The sequence below is a fragment of the Phyllostomus hastatus genome, unplaced genomic scaffold (genome assembly GCF_019186645.2).
Source record: "Phyllostomus hastatus isolate PE091 unplaced genomic scaffold, TTU_PhHast_1.1 phas_scaffold_46, whole genome shotgun sequence".
In the NCBI taxonomy this organism is placed as follows: domain Eukaryota; kingdom Metazoa; phylum Chordata; class Mammalia; order Chiroptera; family Phyllostomidae; genus Phyllostomus; species Phyllostomus hastatus.
In genome coordinates, this window is record NW_025334032.1 from 23,482,699 (window position 1) to 23,502,828 (window position 20,130).

The following is a 20,130-nucleotide window of genomic DNA, read 5'->3' on the forward strand; positions in this document are numbered from 1 at the left end:
AACTAAAAGAGTAACCCAAAGACTGGAAAGAAATATGTGTACCATACATGTCTGACAAAGAAATGGTATCTAGCCTATAAGTCAATAGTAAAAATAAACAACTTAATTTTTAAAACTGGCAAGATATTTGAGCAGATTATTCAAACAAGGAATGGCTAATAATGACATGAGAACTTGACCCTCAACACCATTAGGGTCATCAAGGAAACACAAATCAAAGCCACTGGAGCGGCTAAAACGGAAAGGCTGCAGTACAGTTTCCGGTGAGCATTTGGAGGCAATCAAAGTTCCACACATTGTTGACAGGCATGTAAAACGATGCAACCACTTTGGAAGATAGTTTGAAAGACAGTTTCTCATAAACATACACTTATCATATGACTCAGCCACTCTTTTAGGAATTCAGAATAATAGCCCAATACTGTTAACAACTCAAATGTACATTACCGGGTGGACGGAAAAACAGATTGCATTACATCAAAACAATAAAATATTACTCAAAAAAAGAAGAAACTATTACAACATAAAACAATGTGGGTGAATCTCAAAACACTGTATTGAAAGGAAGAAGCCAGATACAAAGAATGTGTGTTATAACATTTCTTTCACGTGACCTTCTTGATGAGGCAACACCGACATGCTCAGGAGGTACCTGGAGACGAGGAGTAAACGACTGCAAGGAGGGCATCAGTAAGCTTTTGGGTACAAAGAAAACAACCTGTATTTTAGTTGTACCAACGCTCATAAACATTAGTCAAAACTCATCAATCTTTGTATTTAAAAAGAGTCTGTGTTATTGTATTTGGATTATGCCCCAGTAACAGTGATTTTAAAATACAGAAGAGTGAAGAGGGAAGGCTTATTCTACCAAATGGTAAAACATAATACAGAGAAAAGCATAATAATTAAAATGACATAATGTAGGCACAAGTACATTCAAACCCATACATGTATCAAACCTTAATATCATTTCCATCTATTCATTTTGTAATCACAGAAATTTATGGTATCAGTTGGATTGCTGCAAATACTTCATTGTCTAGAATCATTATATCCTGGACATTTAGCATTCACATTTTCAGAACTTCCCCATAAACATAACCTAATGTTCAGATTGTAATAATAACACAGTCCTCCATCACCATATTACAAGTTCCATCATGAACTAAGATCCTAAAGGGTATCTGATAGTCCACTGTCACATTAAGCTTCAATAAGATATTTATAAAATGCCCAACGGTTAATCACAGGTTCGAAAAGATCTTATGTAGTTTGTCTGGAACCCAAAACCTCATTCTAGGCCCCCATTTTTCCCATCAGCAATAATTTTTTGGAGTGCATTTGTTCAAAACTCCTCAACCTATAAAATTTACACAGTATATTCTTGTCTATACTTCCACCTTGATTTCACTTATTGCCATATTCTATATGCTGTCAGTCATATTTGAGATACATAACATTGATGACAAGGAGGTTAACTAAAACAGTCACTTTATTAGCCAGTGTTCCCAGTTACCAGACTTACCTCCTCAGTCCCACAGTCGCAGGCCTCAGGGGCCTCCACTCTGCCGTTGCCACAGATTGATGCTGGACCCACTTGCATTTGTGGTTTATTCTGAAGACACTTGGTACCCATATTTGAAATGAAATGTTTAAAGTCACTCAAACTGCAACTGCTAAAGGTCTTCACACCACTGGATTGCCTAAAGGTGAGTCCGTATAATGTTGTTGGCACTACATTCTTGAAAGCACAACTCTATATTATATTAATTAATTTCAAAATGTTAAATCTAATAAAAAATAATAAATGCTCACAATGAAAGCTTAGAAGCTAAAATCATTCTTGGGGAGGTCATGTGATTTATTCACTGGAATACATGTCCTTATTGAAACAAAATTAAGCACAACTCAATAGCAAAAACAAACAACCAATTAGAAAGAGCATAAAGGTCTTGAATAGACATTTTTCAGAGACAACATATAAATGGCTAACCAGTGTATGAAAATGCGCACAAAATCACTAAACATCAGGGAAACGGAATCAAAACTACAATGAGATATAACCTCACACCTGTGAGAATGGCTAATTTTTTTTAAAGAAAGCTAAGTTCTGGCAAGGATGTGAAGAAATTGAAAGCCTGGTATACTGTTGATGGGAATGTAAGTTGGTACAGCTGCTATGGAAGACAATAGAGAGGTTTTCCAAAAAATTGAAAATATAACAACACATATAATCTAGAAATCTCACTTCTGAGTACATAGACTGGGTATATACATTAAAATCCCCTACTATGATTGTATTACTGTCAACCTCTCACTTTACATCCATCAATTTTGTTTATAAACTTAGGTGCTCCTGTGTTGGATGCATGTATGTTTACAAAGGTTATATATCCTCTTGCTGGATTGACCCCCTTATCATTATGTCCTTCTTTGTCTCTTGTTATAGCCTTTTCAAAATCCATTTTGTGTCTGATACTGATATTGCCACCCCAGATTCTAACACATTCTAACAGGTCTGAGGCAATATCTCACTGTGGTTTTTATTTGAAATCAGGATCTCAAAGAGATATCTGCAGTCCCATATTCATTGCAGCCTTATCCACGATAGGCAAATATATGGAAGCAACCTAAATACCAACTGACAGATGAATGGATAAAGAAACTGTGGCATATACAGTTACAGCATGTAACATCCCATGCAATGGGATATATTCAGTCTGAAAAAAAAACGAAATCTGACATATGCAACAACATGGATGAAGCCTGAGGACATTATGCTAAATAAAATAAACCAGAACAGAAGCATAACTACTGCACAATCTCACTGATATGAAGTATCTCAAACAGTTAAACTCATAGATGCCGAGAGTAGAGTGGTGATCGCCCAGGGCTAGGAGAAGGAAAGCATAAGGAATTGTTCGACAGGAGTAAAGTTTGTTACACAAGATGAATAAACTCAAGAGGTCTTCTGTACAATATAATGCCCATAGTTAACAATACTGTTTTGTTTATTTTAAAAATTTGTTAAGAGGACTCCTACAAAGAAAAAAATTAGAAGAGATCAATTTTGTTTTTATGAGCATTACAAACTAAATCTACCTTTAAGTTTTTCTGAGTTTTGGGGTGGGATTTATGCCAATTCTTCCACAGAGAGAAAGTGGGCATATATGTGCATGATACCTCTGCTGAGGTGAAATAAAACTGAAATAATGGAGTGGGGAAAATTCTATATCCTTTTATGTAAATTCCCATATGAGTATCATCAACTCTCCAAATTTTCTTCTACTTCCTTCATCTTTGCCCTGATCACCACAAAATTAAGAATCAAGCTCTTTGAAAGTCTGAATGCGTTCAGTATTCCAATGTTTTCCAATGTTTATTCATAGGTTTGTACTACATATATAATGATAGCTATGGTAATTCATTAAACTTAACTGCAGATGACAAAGGTAATAATTTTGCCATCTGTATTGTTAACATCACACTATCTGCACAGTTCTTGGCGAACACAGAATTATCTATTAACAAACACTTGTTAAGCAAACTATACTATCCTTAGAACATTTTATAGAAATTAAACCAGTGTACAGAGAAGCTAAAATCCTCAGCAAACTCAGACAGTTTATAAATTAATAGGGTCAAACACACACAGTTAAAGACTTTAAATTCAGGTACTTTTTACCCAAAAATTCATCTTTGAATATTACATAATTCAATAAAATATTTGTTATTAAATATTAATAGATATTTTACTCTAAAGCATATATTTTGATGATCTGACCACTAACATCAAAAGGTGAAGAAAATTTATAATTAAAAATCTATATGGCCCTGGCTAATCTGGCTCAGTGGACTGAGCACTGGCCAGGTAACCAAAGGGTCATAGGTTCAATTCCCAGTCAGGGCACATGCCTGGGTTGTGGGCCACATCCCCAGTAGGGGGCACAAGAGAGGCAACCACACATTGATGTTTCTATCCCTCTCTTTCTCCCTCCTTCCCCTTCTGTCTAGAAATAAATATATAAAATCTTTTTAGAAAAATTAATAAATAAAAGTCAATATGATATTTTCACTCTGGGAACTATTTATAGTCAACTATATATAATTTATAAGCGTATACACATATATATATATAATCCATAATTATTCACCATTTTGCTGCCCACAATAGCAGCAAAATGCAGTTCTTAGCAGTTCTAAGCACATATAGCAGTTCTTAGCAGTTCTAAGCACATATAGCAGTTCTTAAGAACATATATTCCCAAAGCTTATCTGTAATCAGTTATCTGGAGGCTTTCTTTTTCATTTATTTGGTTGAAATTTTGCATTCTGAATTCTAATACCATGTTAGATTTTTCCCAAATTATTTTATAAATATTTATTGAAACTGTCATATAACTAGCCTAAATTCTGAGGTCAAAAAACACAGAAATTAATTGGCAAAAGAAAATAATAGAAAAGAGTAGTTCTATCATTTTCTGAGGCTGGACTTAGCACTTAACAGTATTTTGAAATAAAGAAAAGTTTATCTTTTATACTCTTTGATTTTCCTTTCAGAGTCTTTCTTCTACACACCATCTACCCCCAAATTCCATGTTCTCACTGTTCTGCTGTATTCCTATACAACCATTTGAATACTTTCTGAGGTCTTCCCTATTCCTCAAATAATAAGAGATATGAGCACAATGGTAAATAACTTACATATCTTGATTACTTGCATCTTTACAACTGTGCAATATAGCTATCATGGTGCTTATTTTTCAGATGAATAAACTAAGGTTTAGAAAAGACTAACAAACAAGTGAAAAACTCCAAAGCCCATGTTCTCCTCAATGTATTCCATATACCAAAATGGTATCCCCTCAAACCAGAAGAAAAAGAGAGCAAGAATTGAGAACATATTTGAAAAAATAATGACTGAAAACTTCTCTAACCTTGTAGTGAAAAAAGATACACAAGTCCAGGAAGCAAAGAGAGTCCCAAACAAGATGAAACCAGAGGCCCACTCCGAGATACACCATAAATAAAACAGCAAAAATTAAAGACAAATAGAGAATCCTAAAATCAGTGAAAAGAAAGACAGCTAGCTACCTACACGGGAGCTCCCATAATATTGTTGGCTTATTTCTCATCAGAAACATTCAGGCCAGAGAAATGGTGTGAAATAGTCCAAGGAATAAAAAGGAAGCACCTACAACCAAGACTACTCTACTCAGCAAGGCTATCATTTAAAATTGGAGAAGAAGCTTTCCAGACAAGAAAAAGCTAAAGAAGTTTATTACCACCAAACCAGTATTACAAGAAATGTTAAAGGAACTTCTTTAAGAAAAAGAAAGGAGGAGTTAAAGAATAAAATGGCACATGGACAATAACAAGGGGGGGTGGAGATGGGAGAGAGGAGGGGAGGGCTGGGGGGGTGAGTTGGGATGGGGATAAAGGGCAGAAAACTGTACTTGAAAAACAATTAAAATAAAAATAAAAAATTCACCAAAAAAAGAATAAAATGGCAATAAATAGATACCTATCAATAATCATTTTAAATGTAAATGAACTAAGTGAAATAAGCCAGTTATAGAAAGATGGGTACCATATGACTTCATTCATATGTAGAATCTAATGAACAAACTGAACCAACAGGCAAAACAGAGACAGACTCATAGATAGAGAGCAGGCTGACAGCTCCAGGGGGTGGGGTTGAGGAGTGCAGGGGTCAAGCAAAAAGGAAAAGGACCCATGGGCATGGACAACAGTGTGGTGATTGCAGGGGGAAGGGGGTAGGTGGAGGGAGAGGAGGGTATGGGGGTAAATGATAACAGAAAAATACAATAAAATGAACTATTAATAATAATAATAAATGAAAGTGAATTAAATGCTCCAATCAAAAAAAATAGGATAAATGGTGATGGAAGGAAACTGGACTTGGGGTGGTAAACACACAATACACTATACAGATGATGTGTTATAGAATTGTATACCTGAAACCTATATAATTTTATTAACCAGTGTCACCCCAATAAAATATTTCAATAAAAAATGCAGAAGACATAGAATGGCTTAATAGATAAGAAAACAAGACCTATATACATGCTGTCTACAAGAGACCCACCTCAGAACAAAAGGTACACACAGACTGAAAGGATGAAAAAAGAGATTTCATGCAATGGACATGAAAAAACTGGGATATATATATATAATAAGTCTTTAAAACAAAGGCTATAGTAAGAGACTAAGAAGGACATAATGATAAGAGGATATAACCCTTACAAACATTTATACACCAAACATAGGAGCACCTAAATATATAAAGAAAACTGATGGACATAAAGTGAGAGGTTGACAATAATACAGTCATAGTAGAGGATATATACTATATATACTCAGACTATATACGCAGAAGAGGGATTTATGGATCATATGGGTTGTTATAACAAAACCAGATAAAGACACTACAAAAAAGAAAATTAAAGGCCAATATTGCTGATGAACATAAGTGCAAAAATCTACAACCAAATACTAGCAAACTGACTTCAGCAATAGTATAAAAAGATCACACACCATGACCAGTGGGATTTATTTTGGTGATGCAAGGTTGGTACAATATCCACAAATCAATTAATGTGACACACTATTAGATAAACAAAATAAAGGATAAAAATCATATGATAATATGAATAGATGTGGGGAAAGCATTTGACAATATCTAGCACCCATTTATGACTAAAAATGACTCTCGGCAAAGGGGAAATAAAAAGAACATATCTCAACATGATAAAGGCCATATATCTCAATATATCAAACCCACAGCCAACATCATACTCAACAGGAAAAAACTAAAATTGTTTCCCTAAGATCAGGAACAAGACAGGGATATGCATTTTCACCACTCTTATTCAACATAATACTGGAAGTTCTAGCTACAGAGATCAGACAAGAAAAAATAAAAGGCATCTAAATTGGAAAGAATGAAGTAAAACTACAGATGGCATGATACTACATTTGGAGAACCCTAGATATGCCACCAAAATATTATTCTACTAGAAGTGATAAATGAATTCAGTAAAGTGGCAGAATACAAAATAAATATTCAGAATTTGGTTGCATTTTTCTACACCAATAATGAACTATCAGAAAGGGAAGCTAAAAAAATCCCATTTATAATTGCATTAAAAATAAAATACTTAGGAATAAATTTAAGCAAGGAAGTAAAAGACTTGTACTCAGAAAATTATGAAATACTGACAAAAAAGGTGAAGAAAATATAAATAAATGGAAGCATATACCATGTTCATGGATAGAATTTATTAACATCATTAAAATATCCATACTACCAAAAGCAATGTATAAATTCAATACTATTCCAATAAAAATACCAATGGTATTTTTCACAAAACTAAAACAAATAATCCAAAAATTAATATAAAACTTAAAATGACATGGAATAGACTGAGCAATCTTGAGAAAGAATTACGAAGTTGGATATATTATGCTACCTGATAACTACACTATAAGGCTATAGTAATCAAAACAGCATGGTACTAACATAAAAATAAACATATAGATCAATGGAACAGAATAGAGAGTCCAGAAATAAACTGGCACCTATAAGGTCAATTAATATTTGACAAAAGGGTACAATCAGTATCTTCAATAAATGGTGTTGCGAAAATTAGACAGATATCTGAGAAAAACATAATTAGGTCACCTTCTTACACTATATACAAGAATAAACTCAAATGGACTAAAGACTTAAATGTAAGGCTCAAAACCATAAAAGTTCTAGAGAAAAACATAGGCAGTAATATCCCTAAGATTTCTCTTAGCAATATTTTTTTCTGATATTTACCTTGAGCAAGGAAAATAAAAGAAAAACATATGGGACTAATCAAACTAAAAAGTTTTTGAACAAAGGAAAACATCAACATAATGAAAATACAACCTACTGAATGGAAGAACATATTCACCAATGATATATCTGATAAAAAGTTAATATCTAAAATTTTTAAAGAACTCATACTACTCAACACCAAAACAAAAAATAATATTTCAATTAAAATTAGACAGAGGACCTGAAGAGACATTTCTTCAAACAGGACATACAGATGGTCAATAGACATATGAAAAGATGCTCAACATCACTAATAGTCAGGGAAATGCACATTATAACCACAATGAGATATCATCTCACACCTGTCAGAATGGCTGCCATCAATAAACCAACAAACAAGTGCTGGCAAGGTTGTGGCAAAAAAGGAACCCTCGTGCACTACATGCAGAAATGCAGATTGGTGTAGCCACTATGAAAAACATTATGGGTGGTCCTCAAAAAATTAAAAGTGGAATTGCCATGACCCAGTGATTCCACTTATGGGTATATTTCTAAAGTAATCTAAAACACTAATTTGAAAGAACATATGCAGCCCTATGTTCACTGCAGCACCATTTACAATAGCCAAGATATGAAAGTACCCATCAATAGAAAAGTGGATAAAAAGTAGAGGTATATACATATGGAATGGAATATTACTTGGTTATAAAAAAGAATGAAATCTTACAATTTGCAAGAGCATAGATAGACCTATAGGGTATTATGCTAATGAAGTAAGTCAGTCAGAGAAAGAAAAATTTCATATGATTTCAATTATAGAATATGTATAAAGTTTTTTACATATTAATCCAATTAGAACTTATTTGTGATATAAAATGTGTGTATATATAAATAAATATGTTTGAGTCTGAGCTATTTTTAGAATACAAGAATTAACCTTCAAGTGATGCTTAGAAGGAATTATGAAAAGAGCATGTTTTCAAAAACTAATGCCTTATTTTCACATTTGACTTTTGATTGTTCTTCAGTTATGAGTTCGTCCTACTTAGCATAGGCCCTTTCACAAATTAAAAATAAAAAACTGTGCAATGCTAGTGACCCACTCTAGTCTTTGATAAACTATTTGGGGAACACTGGCAAATTTAGAATCACTCTAATGAATCCATCCTTACTTATAGGATTTTATAATTTAGAAAACACTTTCACATTTATTTTTCTTGTTTTATTCTTGCATCATTCTGTGAATTAAGAGAATAGGCATAATCATTTCCATTTTAAAGGTGAGGAAAATAACTCTAAACAAGGTAATTTGTCCAAAGTCACACAAATATCATATATTTCATATGAACTTCCAACTAGGACTTATTCTAAGTTTTTCCACAACATTAAACTACTCTAAAAGCAAAGCCAAAAATTTTGTCTAAAAATAAAATCCACTTGTTTAGCCTGCTGACATATTTTTAAGATCCTTATTAAGTGTTTTCATGAAACACACAGCCTGCAGAGAATTCCTTTGCTAATTATCTTACAGATTGGGTTTGTTATCCTGGACTCTTCTTACACTGCAAATTTCATGCTTATATTTTATAGTACTTGGTCCATTTTTAGCTAATTTGTCCTATAAGTAAATACTGTATTTGGCCTTCAAATATTAAACCAAAATAAATGTAATAAATAAATCTTATTATTTAAAAACTTACATAGCTTCTGGATTCATTATACAGATGGCTCCTGAACATGGACATTTCTTTGGGTTATCATATGATATCCCCAGACTGAGTCCCAGCATCTGGGTGACAATCACAGAAAATGCCTCCAAAGTTATCTCCCCGGAATACTACATTAACAACAAAGAAAATTCAAATGAAACAATTAACTGAAGGGTGTTAAAATAATATTTTTGTAATTCTGAACATTCTTATTGTTCTATCAAATACTTAAGAATAGGTAAATACAGCTCCTTGGACAGGTGACAAGCTAAAGTTCTTCTATGAAATTTTATTGAGACATAAGCATATTGATTCTATGCCAAGCTTTGCTGCGATTTAATGTTTGAATAACTAACATAGTATGAAGCTACCATAAATATATAAAAGGACTGCTTTTACATTAGGTTTTACATTAACATTTTGGCTATATGAACCATGATCTTCAGTCTACCTAAGCTCTTACAACAGCTCTCATATACACTGAGAGTAGTCTCCATGATATTCCGCCTCCCACCTCACAAAGTGACCCCACAACAAAACACTGAGTTTAAGTGTGCTATCTGCTTCCTGCTAGTATTTCTCAATGGCACAGTAAGTGGTATCAAGAGAAACCACATTCCTGGATTAGGCTTCTCAAATATACAGCAAGTGTACAGATAACGACCTTGCAAAGGAGAATGGAACACTTAGAGCTGTCTTTTTTATATTATTACTTCTGGTGGGTATAAGGTGATATGCATTTCATATATTTTTTGACAATTTAGCTATTCTTTTTAATGAAGTATCTATTCAAGTATCTAGTCCATTTCCTATTGCATCAGCCTTTTTATTGACTTGTGGAAGCATTTTATATATTCTATATATGAATCCTTGTTAGTCATGCATTGCAAATACTTTCCCTGCTCTGTGTCTTGTCTTTCCAATCTCTCAGTGTCATTTCATGAACTAAATTTCTCTAATTTGATGTGGCCCAATTCATCCATTCCCTTTGTAATTAGTGTTTTTTGTGTCCACCTTATATCTCCCTATACCCATAGTCATGAAGCTATGGTATGTTCCCTTTTTACCTTCCAGGGCTTTGTTGTTTAATTTTACATACAGATCTACAATCTACAGATTGTATCTTATGAACAACAGTGAAGTTACATTTATCAAAAAAACCATCCACTATAATCAGATTTTTGGTGTTGATCACTTTGCAGTGTATACTGATGTGAAACTATGTTGTACATTTAAAAACTTACATAATGTTTTATACCAATTTTAGCTCAATAAAAAGATCATCCACTAGCAAGTACACTACAATCATCTTTGTAAAAACTTAAGTACATGCCTATCATTTTAGTATTTTGAAACTCTCTATTCTGTTCCACTGGTCCCTTTGTCACCTTGTCTTAATCACTGACACTTTATGATAAATATATCTTACTATCAGCTACAGTATGACCCTCTGCTATGTTACTCATCAAGATGACCTTATTCTTAACTCTTTGCATTACCATAAAAATTGTAGATTTTGCCTGTCAATTTTACACACACACAGAGCTGCTAGGATTTTTACTGGGGACTGCATTTACCTTGTAAATCAACTAGGGGTATCAGTATTGTTGTAGCATTGTCTGCCAGTCCAGGACCTTAGGCACTGTCTCTAATAATGCTTTATTTTTCCTGTAGAGGTCGTATACATCTTTTGGTAGTTTTTTATTCCTAAATTTCTTGATTTTTATGCTACTTTTAAAGTTTCAATTTCTGTTTGTTGCCAGTATAGAGAAATACATTTATTTTTTGTTGTTGTTACAAAACACCTCCATTTACACTCCTCCAACCCATATATTATTTTTGCTTTTTTTATTTTTTCATCACATTTATCCCCCCTATTCCCTCTCCCATGTACACCCACCCCACCCACAGCAATCACCACACTGTTGTCCATGTCCATGAGTTCTTCTTCGTTTTCTTTTCCTTTTTGCTCAATCCCTCCACCCACCTTCCCCCCATCAGAGCTGTCAGCCAGCTCTCTACCTATGACTCAATCTCTATTTTCCTTGTTAGTTAGATTTGTTCATTAGATACCACATATGAGTGAAATCCAATGGTGTCTGTCTTTCTCTGACTGGCTTATTTCACTTGGCATAACATTCTCCAAGTCCACCCATTTACCTTTGCTGACACAAAGAGTAAAGTTTTCTTCTTTTTTACAGCCAGGTAGTATTCCATTGTATAAATGTACCATAGCTGCTTTATTCACTCTTCTACTGATGAACATGGGCTGCTTCCAAATCTTGGTGATTTTAAATAACACTGCAATGAACATAGGGGTGCGTATATTCTTTCAAATTAGCATTTTAAGGCTCTTTAAATAAATTTCCAAAAGTAGAATCGCTGGGTCATGAGGCTGTTGCATTTCTAATTTTTTGAGATAACTCCACACTGCTTTCCACAGTGGCTACACCAATGTGCATTCCCAACAGTACACAAGGATTCCCCTTTTCTCCACATCCTCACCAGCACTTGTTGTTTGTTGGTTATTGATAAGAGCCATTCTGACAGGTGTGAAATGATATTTCATTGTGGTTTGTGGTTTCAATTTGCATTTCTCTGATAATTAGTTACATTGAGCATCTATTCACATGTCTATTGGCCACCTGTATGTCCTCTTTGAAGAAGTATCTATTTAGTTCCTTTGCCCATTTTTTAATTGGACTGTTTGGTCTTTTTTTTGTTGTTGTTGTTAGGTGTTATAGGTTTTTTATAAATTTTGGATATTAACTCCTTATTCAATGTACCAGCAAATATGTGCCCCATTCAGTGGGTTGTCTTTTCCATTGTTTTATGATTTTATGTTGGATGTGGCTACAAACAAGATTCTAAATTCTTTGTGCTTTAATGTATTCACATAAAGCCCAGTGAAGATGTTCCTGGTTGTGGGTAGCCTTAACATATGTTCATGCTGACATAATTGCATATTGTACTCCTGTCCTTATTTATGTCTTTTCCATTAAGCTCACCAGTGGAAAGGCTCACACAAGTTTTAGCTGCTCGAACTGAGAAATGCCAAACATTACCCCTGTTCATATTCCATTGAGATATAAGGAGGTCTGAGAAATGTGGCTTGTGAATTGGTACATGCTTTCCAGGCACAGATGTGCAGTATGTTAGCAGAAAACCACCTACGACACATTATTGTCATTTGTTTTTATTTACTTTTGTATCTATTTTAATCTTACCACACACACTATTATTGATTCATGTAGGCCATGTTCAAACATTACTCTTCATTCCCTCTAACTCTCAGAGCTCCCATTTGGGATCACTTTCCTTTTTCATAAAGTATATTATTTATAATTTCCTTTAGTCATATTGGACTGTTGGCAAAGCAGTGGAGGCAAAGAAACAAACAGAAAAATGTAAAATAAGGTGATAGCATCAATTCTAGAAATATCAGTAAGTGTAAGAATGTTCATGATTGAAAGTGAAATAATTAAAATACATATACTTTTATATTGGACAGAGAAAATTGATCTGGTTCCATACTGTTTACAAGAAATAGTCCTGAATTGCTAGGATTTGATGTAGAAAGAAAATTCAAAATATTAATGACAGAGTAGAAAGAAGTTTTTCACACACATAAAAGCAACTTCTTGGTTTTGGGGAATCTGAGCTCCATCCACCTTCCTACTCCATCCCGACTAGGTAATGACCTTGTCTTCATATGGCATTTAAACAGCAAATTGGAGAAAGGCCACCATAGAATGGGTAACATGCCTTTAAAGAAGCTTCCTAGAAGTTCCAAATGTCATTTTTGCTTTCATCACAATAAAGGAAACTTAGAAAAAAATAGCTATAAAAACAGTGAAAAAAATGAAGGCTTCTATATGAACAGGAGTATTGCCTATCTGAAAACTGAGGTTCTGGTTTTGGGGACTTTAAAAAAAAAATCAAATGGAGATTGGAAGAGGTATGTATAGAGATATTTATTAAATACTGTTCATAATGGCAAAAACAGAAACAACCAAATGCTCATGAAAAGCATAAAGGATACAGTGAGGTATATTTCTATAAAGAAATATCACACATGAATCAAAAATTATACACAAAGTATTCTGAGTACAGTGAGACTACTCTGAGTGATGCTGTAATTATAGTGTATGTCAGTATACATTTGCCAAAACTCATAGAATGTACAACACCAAGAATGAACATAATGTAAACTATAGACTTTGGGTGATTGCAATGTGTCAATGGGTTCATCAGTTATGACAAATATACCACTATTGTGTGGAATGTGAATTGTGAGGGAGGATATAGAAAAATCTCTGTACTTTCCTCTCAATTTTGCTGTGAAGCTAAAATTTCTATTAAAAAATAAAGCCTTACACAATACTGAGGATATGAGGTATTGGGCTTCCCTATTATTTATATGTCTTAAATGCTTATCTCCAGTCTGAAATTTTCCTTTCCTTCTTTCCTTGGATTCCTACAGACTTTTATCTGTAACAATATAATCTGTATACTTTCCACCTTCTATTACAAAAATGTGCATGCCACTTATCCATGCCATTGAACCCCTGCTAGGTGTAGGGGTCCTTAACTAATGACAGAGATAATGATAAGAATGATAAGGATGACAATGTTGATAACAAGAGCTAACATTTATTATGCTCTTACCATGTGCTTTACTAGGCTTCATTGATTTACATTTATTCAATCACATTGCACATTCATCCTTGTATGTTCATTAGGCCTAATAGCACTTGGAATAAAATTATCTGTGGAATCAAAATAAATAAAGTCTTTTAAAATTAACTAGATTCCACACGTTAAATAAATAAATAAATCTCAAAATTATAAGTGGAAACCAAAAATTCAAATGGCACATTATGATATAATTTAAATTGTGTTTAAAACATAAAAACAATTCTTGTTTAGAGAAATATTAAATTGTGGTAAAAGCATAAGAGCTTTTAAATGAGAAAAGTTTTGTAAAAAATGTAAGTATAAAAGCTCTTCAAGAGTGAAATAATTCCATGAATCCATCTCCCCCAATTATTCTACCCTGCTTCAGCCACTCATTCCAATGGTTCACATCCTAATTCTTGCCAACAGATCTTTATCAATACCTATGACCAATCCATCATCTCTATAAAGTTCATACTACATCCTAACCACGTAATTCCTTTCTGAATCAATCCTCTAGCACTTTAACTCCACAATCGTGTGCCCTCCAGCACATGCAAACCAGGGTTCATTCCTAAATCTTCACTGCTCCAAACACTGTACTGACTTCTCTCCTTCCTTATAAGCACCCCAAAGTCACCTTGTTGTCCCTTCACTTCAAAATGACTTGTGAAAAACACAATACATTGATTTTCAAAATGCTAAGATAGAAAGATGTGAGAACTAGGATTTTATACCTAGCCAAGTTATCAATCAAAGGTGGTAGGAATGCAAAAGTATCTTCATTAATAAAATAACTAAATGTTTGCCATTTATACACACTATTTTCAGACATACAGAGTGTCCAGAGACACATGAAAAAAATGCTCAGTATCGCTGGCTAGCAGAGATGCAAATTAAAACCACAATGTGATACCACTTCACACTGGCCAGCATGGCCATCATAAACAAAGCAACAAACAAGTGTTGGAGAGGTTGTGGAGAAAAGGGAATCCTGGTGCACTGTTGGTGGGATTGCAAACTGGTGCAACCACTATGGAAAACAGTATGGAACTTTTTTCTCAGAAAACTAAAAATGGATCTGCCTTTTGACCCAGCAATTCCACTGTTAGGATTATATCCTAAGAACCCTGAAACACCAATCCAAAAGAATCTATGCACCCCAGTGTCCATGGCAGTACAATTTACAATAGCCAAGTGCTCAAAGCAACCTAGGTGCCCATCAGTAAATGAATGGATCAAGAAACTATGGTACATTTACACAATGGAATACTATGCAGCAAAAAGAAAGAAGGAGCTCCTACCCTTTGCAACAGCATGGATGGATCTGGAGAATATGCTAAATGAAATAATCCAGGCAGCGAAAGACAAACACTATATGATGTCACCTTTAAGTGGAACTTAATCAACAAAACAAAGAAGCAAGCAAAATATATCCAAAGACACTGAAATTGAGAACAGGCTGACAGTGACCAGAGGGGAGGGAATTTCAAGGGAAAAGGGGAAGGGTTTGCAGGAACAAGTATAAAGGACACATGGACAATAACAAGGGGTGGTGGGGGTTGAAATGGGAAGGGAGGTGGGGAGGGCTGAGGGTGGGCTGGAATGGGGGTAAAAGGCAGAAAACTACTTGAACAATTATTAAAATAAAATAAATAAAAATAAAAGCAACTCAAAAGTTATTCCAGAAAAATAGCAAAGAATTCCAAAAGGAGGAAGAGGAAATTTCATTTCCTTTGGCAGTTGGTTTCACCCACAGAAGTTAGAAAGAATTAAGAAGCTCTGTTAGACCCTGATGCCTAAAAGATTCTCCTCTCAAAGCTTTACTAGCACAGCAATATATTACTTTATTCAATAGTTAATATTATTTATATGTTCAAAATACTGTGAAATTCTGACTACTAGTTTAATTATTAAATCAACTTGCAAAGTACAAAAGTTCTATAGAATAAATTGTAAATTTTATAAACCAAGAAAATGCATACGAGAATTATACAGCTATTTTACACCTTTTGTTTTTCATAGCACATAATGAATGGATAGCGCCTAAGGTAAATAGTTACTACTTAAATAATTATTACAAATAATAAAAGTATAAATATTAAAATGTAGCATATATAATGTGCATACAATATAACATGTAATATTATATTATATTTCAATAATATAAATATTATTATAAATATTAAAATAATAAGAATACATATAATGGAGGGTTAAATATGTTTACTGATTGCTTCCTGAATGTAAAGATACTAGATTATATAAACTTCCTTATATGTTCCCTTAGGCACATTAAAAAATGGACATGAATAAAAGTTATTTTCTAATTTAAAAATATATAGTACTTACAAGCAAACAAACAATCAAAAAGAACCAGAGACATGGAAATAAAGAAAAAATTTACAGAGACCAGAGGGGAGGTGGGAGGGAGATATGGGGGAAAGAACCCATGAGCAAAGGACTAGTGGACACGGACAATGGGGAGGAATTGTATTTGGGAGCAGGGAATGGATGAGGCAGGGGAGAGCAATGGGAGGGAAATGGGGACAACTCTAATTAATTAATAATTAAATGGGGACAATAATAATTAATCAATTAATTTAAAATATATATCATATAAGCTGGCTTTTTAAAAGAATGAATTGGGTGTAAGTAGCTCAAATTACTTTACCTTTCAGTGCTGTATCTAACTGCACCAATAATTTATTTATATATAAAATATTTAAGTACAATATTTATTTTTAAGTTTATTTTTTTAAGATTTTCTTTATTTTTAGAGAGAGGGGAAGGAAGGGGGAAAGAGATAGAGAGAAGCATCAGTGTGTGGTGAACTCTTATATGGCCCCTACTGGGGACCTGGCCTACAACCCAGGCATGTGGCCTGACAAGGAATCAAACTGGCAACCCTCTGGTTCGCAGGCCAGTGCTCAATCCATTGAGCCACATCAGCCAGGGCTAAATACTGCAAACATTTAAAATATACATAAAAGTTTCTTCTTAATACTGTTTGAAGTATTTTTTAAAACTTTTTAAATATATTTTATTGATTATGCTATTACAGTTGTCCCATTTACCCCCCTTCATTCCCCTCCACCCTGCACACTCTCTCCCACCCACATTCCCCCACTTTTGTTCATGTCTATGTGTCATAAGTTCTTTAGCTTCTACATTTCCCATACTATTCTTGCCCTTCCCCTGTCTATTTTCTACCTACCATCTATGCTACTTGTTCTCTGTATTTTTTCCCCTCTCTCCTCCTCCCACTCCCCTGTTGTTAACCTTCCATGTGATCTCCATTTCTGTGGTTCTGTTCCTGTTCTGGTTGTTTGCTTAGTTTGTTTTCATGTTAGGTGTGGTTGTTAATAATTGTGAGTTTGCTGTCCTTTTACTATACATGTTTTCTTTATCTTCTTTTTCTTACATAAGTCCCTTTAACATTTCATAAAATAAGGTCTTGGTGATGATGAACTCCTTTAAGTTGACCTTATCTGAGAAGCAGTTTATCTGCCCTTCCATGCTAAATGAAAGCTTTGCTGGATAGAGCAATCTGGGATATAGGTCCTTGCCTCTCATGACTTGGAATACTTCTTTCCAGCTCCTTCTTGCCTGTAAGGTCTCTTTTGAGATGATAGCTGACAGTCTGATGGGAACTCCTTTGTAGGTTACTGTTCCCTTATCTCTTGCTGCTTCTAGAATTCTCTCCTTCATTTTTACCTTGGCTAATGTAATTATGATGTGCCTTGGTGTGTTCCTTCTTGGGTCCAACTTCTTTGGGACTCTCTGAGCTTCCTGGACTTCCTGGAAGTCTATTTCCTTTGCCAGAATGGGGAAGTTCTTTATTATTTGTTCAAATAACGTTTCTACTTGTTGCTCTTCTTCTTCTCCTTCTGGTACCCCTATAATTCGGATGTTGGATCATTTAAAGATGTCCTGGAGGTTCCTAAGCCTCTCCTCATTTTTTTGAATTCTTATTTCTTCATTCTTTTCTGGTTGTATATTTTTTTTCTTCCTTCTGGTCCACTCCATTGATGTGAGACCCAGCTTTCATTCCATCACTATTGGTTCCCTGTGCATTTTTCTTCATTTCACTTATTGTAGCCTTCATTTTTTTCATCTAATTTGTGACCAAAATCAACCAATTCTGTGAGCATCCTATTCACCAGTGCTTTGAAGTGTGCATCTGAGAGGTTGGCTATCGCTTGGTCCCTTAAAAGTACTGATTGCGGTGATTTCAATTCTCTTTCAGCCATCTTTTTTTTTTTCCTCTGTGGTCTGGTTGCGCCTATGAGGGACGGAGCCTTAGGTGTTCACCAGGGCGGGGCACCCCAGTTGCTGGGTTGTGATGTTGTATGTGGGGGCAGGGTCCAAGAGGGAACAATAGTGCTTGCTTCGCTCTCCATGAGACCTCAGTCCTTTCCACTGCTTCCCCCAAGCAAACTGGGCCCCTCTGGTGCCAGTTCCCGTGTGGGTGGGCTTGTGCACCCTGTGGGACTTTCCAACAACCTCTCCTGTGAGGCTAGGAGTCTCTCCCTGCACCTCAACCCCCAGGTGTTTTGAATCAGTGCCCCAAGACTCTATTCCCCAGCGCTGGGACCCTGGGTTGAGCACAGTGCCTTGCTTCACAATTGCCACCTTGCTGGGTCTGCCAGTCACCACCCCTAGGCTGGGGTCTGCCAGCTGCCGCTTGCATGCTCAGGGTCCACCCGCTGCTGTCTTGCGAGCCCCTGGATGCCTTACATGCCTGGTCCCAATGCTCTCTGCTCTCAGTGCCTCGACCCATGCCTGGCTGCCAGATTCCGCCCCTCCTACCACTCTGGATGAACGTGTCTATTTTAACTTCTTGGTTGTCCGACTTTCATTCAGATCAATTTTCTGTCAGTTCTGGTTGTTATTCTGTTTCTAAATTGTTGTTGTCTCTATCTTGGTTGTGCGAGGAAACACAGTGTGTCTACGTATGCCTCCATCTTGGCCAGAAGTCCTATTTTTAAAAACTTTCATTATACTTTTGATCATTTGTTTTGATTTTGAAACTATCTTATCTGTAAGACTATTTCTCCAATTTTATGTCTACAAACAAATCTATTTAGGTTTCACAAATTTCTTTGCAGATAATTTTTCATGATTAGTTATGCTATATTATAAAGAGTATATGTGTATATACTTTTATTTCACTTTAACTTCCAAGTAATGGTAACAAGACACTTCTTCTACAAGACTCTTCCTTCCATACACTTCAGTTTTTAACAGGAATTGAAAATAAAAGCATATGTATACTATAAAATGTTGATTAATTTTTCAATATATAATTTTTATTATTGTTCAAGTAGAGTTGTCTCCACTTTGCCCTTACTACTTTCCCTTGCCCCACCCACCCCTACCTCCCACCCTCAATCCTATCAATACATAAATAATTACATACCAAAGCAATCCCTGCAGAATAATTAGAAACACACATCTTTCCAGGAAATGTTGCTCCCACATAATCTGGATAATCTCTATACCTAAAAAAAATAAGTATACATTTATAATTCATTTTGATGAATAATTCAAATGTGAGAATTCCTGCTAATAATTTGTCTGTAATTCATAAAATCCAAGTCTGAACCAAACCAAGGTGTAAAATTTCCATATTTTCTTAATTGTTTAAAATTAGGAAAGTATTCTTAATTAAGTGAAATTAAGCACCTTTCTATTGAAAATTGTGCTGCTATGAACATTAGAGTGTATAGGTTCTTTTGCATTGGTGTTTCAGGATTCTTAGGGTATGATCCCAGTGGTGGAATTTTGATCCAGAATTGCCAGATCAAAAGACAGTTCCATTTTTAGTTTTTTCAGGAAATTCCATACTGTTTTCTCCACAGTGGCTGCACCAGTCTGCATTCCCACCAACAGTGCACTAGGGTTCCCTTTTCT

The 20,130-nt window shown here is 34.8% G+C and overlaps 1 protein-coding gene across 1 annotated transcript in view; it reads right to left on the minus strand.

Moving 5' to 3' along the window:
* ADAM32 (ADAM metallopeptidase domain 32) overlaps positions 1-20,130 on the minus strand; it is a 109,484-nt gene that overhangs the window by 44,687 nt on the left and 44,667 nt on the right. The window contains exons 11-13 of the mRNA XM_045821800.1: positions 19,637-19,718; positions 9,529-9,665; positions 1,526-1,703 (exon numbers count right to left, since the gene is read on the minus strand). Of these exons, the coding sequence (XP_045677756.1) occupies positions 1,526-1,703; positions 9,529-9,665; positions 19,637-19,718 (397 nt within the window). The remainder of the gene's footprint in view (positions 1-1,525; positions 1,704-9,528; positions 9,666-19,636; positions 19,719-20,130) is intronic.